Source organism: Limulus polyphemus, unplaced genomic scaffold (genome assembly GCF_000517525.1).
Source record: "Limulus polyphemus unplaced genomic scaffold, Limulus_polyphemus-2.1.2 Scaffold8085, whole genome shotgun sequence".
Classification (NCBI taxonomy): Eukaryota; Metazoa; Arthropoda; class Merostomata; order Xiphosura; family Limulidae; genus Limulus; species Limulus polyphemus.
Window position 1 is genome coordinate 18,648 of NW_013673695.1, and position 7,540 is coordinate 26,187.

At 31.8% G+C, this 7,540-nt stretch overlaps 1 protein-coding gene across 1 annotated transcript in view; it reads left to right on the forward strand.

The window, feature by feature from the left end:
• The window catches only part of LOC106475099 (omega-amidase NIT2-like), a gene marked incomplete at its 3' end in the record, with an annotated part of 26,382 nt that overhangs the window by 13,382 nt on the left and 5,460 nt on the right, over positions 1–7,540 (forward strand). The window contains exon 4 of the mRNA XM_013935795.2: positions 1,469–1,557. Coding sequence (XP_013791249.1) covers positions 1,469–1,557 — 89 coding nt within the window. The remainder of the gene's footprint in view (positions 1–1,468; positions 1,558–7,540) is intronic.

Sequence of the window (7,540 nt, forward strand, 5' to 3'; positions counted from 1 at the left end):
ATTTTATCCCTACTTTAACAAAGATGAATTATGATAGACTGAGCCAAAGTAGCAATAGTTTAAAAAAAATTTAAATAACTCAGTTTTGTATTTTTGACTTTCTTGTTTCAATACATTTTGTAACATTAAAACTTTCTATATTACTATAACTAGCTAGGTTACGAATATATCAATCCCTACTTGTCTTTATAAAAATAAAAAAAATTTATTATACTTGTAATTTGATTAATATGTATGTTAGCCATTGACGTATAATTTTCTGGTTGATTAATATTTTTCATGAGATTTGGTATTGCTCATGAGAAGTTCTATTACAAGAATAATATTGACCATTTCAACTAGTTAATTTCCAACTTTCACATCAATGGTATGTTTGAATTTGAAATTTTGCATTGCTTTTTTGAAACTTGAGCTTGATATTTCTTGATCACTTTTTGACTTTTTAAGAGGGTGTTCAACAATGTCCTTAGAATCTTTTTCTATGTGAACAAGTTTGTTCCTCTAATATGGATATTGTAATCAGTTTCTTCATTATAATAGCCATGGTCATTAGTGCACCCTTATAACTCGTAAACTGTGCAACTCATGCCAACAGTAGTTTCTTTTTCAGCTTGTTGTTCACTTTGCATATCAACCATTAAAGACATAATAATCTCTTCAAAAAAGTTCTCATCTGTTTGAGCTTATTACATTATCAGTCTTCTAACTATCTATGCTAGTAAGAGTTTCATAATTTTCTGTGACCATCTCAACACTTAAGAGAAGATCATTTGTCAGACTGCTTCCAGTGGTTCCCTGTTTACTTTGTATACTTTTAAACATTTCTGATCAACTTTCTTTGTATCTAAATCGTTTGATTTCTGTATTCTTTTTACCTTTCTTAGATTCACTCACTTTCTCTCTTGACAATGTAACATAGTTGACCATTTGCTTAAGATTAATCTCAAATAAATGTAAATATTTTTTTTGTAAGAAATCTTTTCAAATTCCTCAAATCATTTTTATTATTAAAAGAAAGTATTGCTACAAAGTAGCAATAAATATATCCATCTCTGCTGCACAAAGAAAATTTCAAGACAAACCACTTCAGTCTTCTAGGAGAGAATTCAGTTCACTGAAGTTACACATGCACAACATTTCACACAGGACGTGGAATGATAAAATAGAATTAATTGTTACCTGGAAATTCTAAAGAATCTGTGTGCTACAAGGAAACAATATTTTAGATCAAATTCTAATCATTTTGAAAAGATGTAGTCTTTTGCTTATATCTAATATGCCATGTTATACTCTTTACTTAATGATATTAAACTGATTATAAGTAAACATTGAACTAATTTCATTTTTTATGTACTAAAAATAAACTAAAGAAGCCAGATTTCAGAGTGCTATTTTGAGTAGTATATAAGGTGTTGATGTTTCATAATATTAATCAGAAAAGCAACATTTAATTTTATTTGTCTGAAAGGTTCTTTCCCAGAACTGGATTCAGGAAAACTTTACAACACATCTTTGTCTTTTGGACCAGATGGAAGACTTTTAGGCAAGCACAGGAAGGTATAATTTGGAAAATTAGTATTGTGTGTTTACATTCATATGTGCTTTACTTAATGTCATGTGATATACTTGCAAAATATTATTGTAGTAGGAACAATAGAAATATCTGTTTACTTACCTGATTACAGTTAACTGCATCTTCCTGAAATTGTTATCTTTTCAGTCAGAATACTTTATGTAGAAGAAAATAAAAATGTGAAGCACTTGCAAAATAAAAATATGGAAATAACATTTTTGGCAAAAACCCATCGTCAAGTTTTCCAGTGAGAAGAAAACAACTTTTAAAAGAGATAGGGTATAAGAATAAGAACAAAGAATGTGTGTGGCTCTAAAGCTCAAAAACATATTCTGAAGATAAATTAGAACAAAGAAAAGTATGAGAAGTAACAGACATACACACATAAAAGTAATGATTTGTTGGGTAAAGTTGGAAGAAATACAAAATTATATATACATACAAACAATAAGAAAATACAATTAGTGAGTGGATGAATACATGCATTGAATGATGTTCAGTGAAATAGATCAATGAAAGTTAGGGAAATTGAATATAAAATATTAATATAAAGAAAACAAATTTAACAAAACATAATATTTTGGGACAACATGGGATCTATTGGTCCATCTCGGCTGTTCCATTCTCAAAACTAAATTAAAATGATTAAAAAAATAAAATACAAAAATTTTAAACCCAGCCCTTTTCATTCATATACATATCAAACTTTTTCTTAAACTCTCTTTAAATTTACTGCCTCTACAACATCTGAAGGCAACCCATTCCAAAGGCCAAACACCCTGTTAGAAAAATAAAACTGTCTTAGCTGAAGATAACTCCTACCTTGCCCAAATTTATATTTGTGTCCCCTAGTCCTACTATTTTCACTTTTAATTATAAAAAAATATGATAAATCAACACTATCAGTTAACTTTACAATCTTAAACACGTCAATCAGATCCCCCTAACTCGTTTTTTTTTTCAAGAGAAAACAATTTGAGAGATTTCAGCCTTTCCTCGTATGACAACCCCTCCTTCCCAGGCATCGTTTTAGTAACCGTTCTCTGAACCCTTTCCAACAATTCAATGTCTTTCCTAAGGTAAAGAGCCCTATACTGAACACAAGATTCCAAATGTGGCCTAACCAGTGACCTGTACAATGAAAGTATAACCTTTTTAGACTTGTATTCAATATTTCAGTATATCCTATTTGCACTACACTAGCAACAGCACACTTCTTGGACAGCTTAAGAGACTGATCAACCATTACATCAAGATCCCTTTCTTTCACAACACTATTAAGGTTCCATCCAAATAGTACTTATAATTCAAATTATGATAACCCACATGCATTATCTTGCATTTATTATAATTAAAATCCATCTGCCATTTATTTGCCAACTCACTAAATGATCTAAATCCTTTTGTAAATCAGCAGCATCCTCTTCAGAGCTAGCAACACTCAAGACCTTAATATCATCTGCAAATTTAAGTAATTTATTGACTATCCCTTCATTTACATCATTTATGCAAATCAAAAAGAGCAAAGGTCCTAAGACTGAGCCCTGAGGTACCCCACTTGTGACATTAATCCAGTTTGACTGAACTCCATTTGTAACAACCCTCTAATTTCTTCCATCCAGCCACTCTTCTATCCAATTTGCTAACTTATCCCCCACACCTATAGAGCTAATTTATTTACAAGCCTTTTATGTGGCACCTTGTCAAATGCTTTCTGAAAATCCAGATACACCAAATCTACACCCTTACCCTCATCTACGTAAGCAATAACCTATTCAAAAAATGTTAAAAGATTTGTAAGGCAAAATATTCCCTTAGTGAAACCATGTTGACTATCTAATAAGATTCTAAACTTTGTTAAATGACTTTGCAAAGCATCTTTTAACAGACTTTCCAAATTTTCTCCCACAACTGATGTAAGACTAATGAGTCTATAATTACTGGGACAATGTTTATCACCTCCCTTGAAAAGAGGAGTTACATTAGCTAACTTCCAATCCTCAGGTACTTGCCAAATATTAAGTCTCCTGTCATACCGGTCAATTTAAATTTCATAAATTTTTGATGCTTTAATTTTATTTCTTAAATTCTTTATGAACCAACCTGGTTTTTTATTTGAAGCTACCCATTTCTTTCTATTAGGAATATGTTTACATTGAATAAAATTTATCTTTAAAAATTTTCCACATCTGATCAGTGTCTTCAAATAACTAAGCTGCCCAATTCACAACAGATAACTCTTGTCACATCCCTTCAAAATTTGCTTTTTTGAAATTTGTAACCAAAATATATCCTTATCTCCATGTGCAGCAAAACATTGAACCTAATAGAGCAATGATCACTTGCACCCAGATGTTCCCCAATTTCTACCCTCTGAATCATTTATGTATTTGAAGTTAACAATAAGTCTAAAATAGCATTGTTTCTTCTTGGTTCCTTGACAAACTGGTGAAGAAAGCCATCCTGAACAGTTTCCAAAAACCTTTCTCCCTCATGGTTTGATTCTAAAATTTCCCAATCTATATGCCTGAAATTAAAATTGCCCATAATTATGACTTCATTAACAGATTTCATTCTAAAGTTTCTCACTAATTTCATTAGTATTGTTACGTATCTACTTTTTTGTTTGTTTCCGGTATAAATTCTTTACAAGAATCTTCAGCGATACAAGTCCTTTCTTGATTAAGCCAGTTTATTCTTCCTCGATACAAAATTTTAGTACACAGTAGTTCCACAATCAGTACGTTTCTCATCACATTAAACTTAATAACTTTTATAATACATGCTATAAATCACAGCAATTCACAATCTCAATAACTTCACTCTCGACAAGTGCAAAACACACACTTTACGGCTCACTAGCAAAATCATAAATTACACTGAACTCAAAGTAACTACTGCTCTCTCTCTTGATTTATATATCCCCACCCCCCATGCTGGCTTTCCTCTGCCAGGCTTATATACCAACGAAAAGGACATCTCCAACACATTCGGACTTCCCCGATCATTCGAGAAACTCATCACACATGCCAACGGGCCAGCAGCGTTACGTGACTTCCGCTATTGTAACAGTATCATTTGGTGGTCTGTAACAAATTCCCACTAAAAGCCTTTTCCCTTTATATCCACTAATAGAAACTATTTGCTATTATCTTTGATGTAACTCACATTTTACATATAAAGCCACTCCTTCTTTCCTCATTAATACTCTATCCCTATTAAATAGCCTGTAACTCGGTATTTCAAAAAAATTTCTCTCATCAAAATCATCTATGTTTAACCATCTTTCAGTTATTCCCATTTTATCAAAATCCTCCATTCCTACCAGTACTCTAAAGTCATGTATTTTATTTCTTCTAGCATTACAATAGTAACAATTAAACCTATCATTATAACTTCTTCTATACTTATTTCCTATGCTAAACTTTTCTCTGCCTCTTATTCTTTCTGTATTCATTTTTTCCTGGCCCTCACCACTGTCTAATCCTAGTTTAAAACTTCCCTTACAGCTGAGTTAATAGCCTTAACAAACAAGCCAGCTCCTACTCTATTTAAATGTAAACCATCAATTGCAAAAAAGCTCCCTTCTCCAACTCAACTGATCCCACAAGTCCAACCAGCCAATCTGCTCATCCTTGCATACTGAGCTAAGCCTAGCAATTAGCCCTAATGACCTACTTATAACTTCATACCCACAGCTAATTCTGGGCAGTATCCCTGACAAAATTAAGTTATGGACATTTTCTAAAAGTGTCTTTATCAACCCCTTATACTTATCAATTAGCTCCACTGACCCACCTTTCTCTACATCATTAGCTCTTACATGCAGTACAAAAAAAACCTCTGCTATCCCCCTTTGTTATATCTTTTGCTCTGTCAGTTATATCCTCCACCTGTGCCCCTGGGTAGCATCATCTGATTCTTTTATCCCTATTTACCCCACAGACTATTCTATCCACATGCCTTATGAAGGAATCACCTATAACTATAACCTCCTTATTATCCATTATCCTTATTATCTATTGTTGTTCTATAGAATAGGCTCATTATAACTAAATTCACCAGTTTTAGCCTTAACAGTACTCTTTCTAACTTCCATAAAGTCATTGTTAGCTGATGTATCCCTTGCATGTAAAAGCTTAAGCTCCTCCTGAAATCCTGCTGCCATTTCCCACAATCTACATTTCTCTTTATCTATTGCATCTAATTTAATCATGATTGCCTCTAACTTTTCCTCCAACGTACAAACTCTACATAAAAATTGTACATCTTCATTATCAGCTTCCTTAAAAGTACATTACAGATCCGAGTTTCCAAATAAAACCCATTAAGGAAAGGGTTTGTTATAACAAATAAACTTGGGTGGTCAAGCTAGTAAAAGAATGTCTTTCTTGAACAAAATTGTTAAGAAAACCAAAGAATGTTATGAGAAAGTATATATCAGGTATAAGGTAAAGAGAAAAGTGGGTAAAGTTAAAGAAAGTATAGTTTTTCTTTGTTCCAAATGGGTTAACAGTGCATAATTTAAAAAAAATTATGTTTTTCAAGACATTCTTTTTGAAGTACAGTGAAGCGAGCAAATTTGTGTCCAAGTATAGAGAAGTTGGAGAGACAGTGTGTAAGGTTATTGAAATATCTACTTGTGGATTTCATAGTGTCATTATCTCTCATGTAGGAAAAATGTTCACATCAATGAGCTCCTTAAGGGCAACATGTTTGACCAATGTATAGCATACACAAATCACACAGTATATTAGGTTTGTTGAAATGCACATGAAGGACTGTTGTATTTGGAATTTACTTTGAGGCCATACATGGGTGTTGTGGTGTTAACATATTGACAGGTGACTCATTTCTTTCTGTGATAAAACAATGTACCTGAATTTGCACTGAGGGTTAGTTTCTGGATGATACTGTGAACCAAAGTGTTTTTGGTCTTTTTGTCGTATTTTTTAACAGATGAATGGATATTCTTTAAAAATTTTGGAAGGTGTGAGGTTACCATTTAGGATATTGACATTTTGTTGGATGATCTGGGCAACTTTAGTGGTGTTAAGTAAGTAAGTAAGCTTAACCAACTATCTTTGTTTGTTATATCAAACCTTTTCTGAACAAATTGATTGCCTTGATATTTATTTGTTTATTTTTGTTTAATAATTCACATCTCTAATTTGCTGTTTTTGTTTTTTTGGAATCACTTCCCATACATTTCAATGTTGTATCTAGTTTGACAATATTATTCAATGCATGTGTTAATTCTCACATTGGTTATAATTGCTTATTATTTCATTGCCTTTATTCATGCTTTGCTTATTGTAATTGGTTGCTTTGTTTAATATTTCATTACTCTAATTTACTTTCTTCTTTCATTAATATTGTATTTCTTTCAACTTTACCCAAAAAAATATACTTTTTATTATTACTTATGTGTGTGTGTGTTATCTCTCATACCTTTCTTTGTTATATTTTAGCTTGAGAATATGTTCTTTTTTATTTATTTTTTACACCCTATCTGTTTGAAAATACATTTTTTCTCACTGGAAACCTGATGAAGACCTGTTGCCCAAAACATTGTGTTTGTAGTCAACAGTCAACTTATTTTAATTTTGCAAGTGTTACACCTTATTTGTGTCCTTCCACGTTTTGTAATATCCACATCCACACAATTCTTTTCTCAGAAGAACAAACTAACACTGTTTATTATAATTAAAATTAAGCTTAACGTCTTCCTGAGACAAATCCTGTATTATTTACTGAAATTGAAAATATACTTTAAATAGAAAAAATTCAATGTTGTAAACTGGTATGATTTTCAGTTGTTGCTGAGGTCTTTAAAGAAAAATACATGTACAAAAATTCTGAAAACATTTTAACTTGTTTTAAATATTGTTTTCTGGAAAGCTTTAACCTTTTCAGCACGGGCTTGGTCCCTGGAACAGACCTCATAACTATTTTGTGCTTGTTATA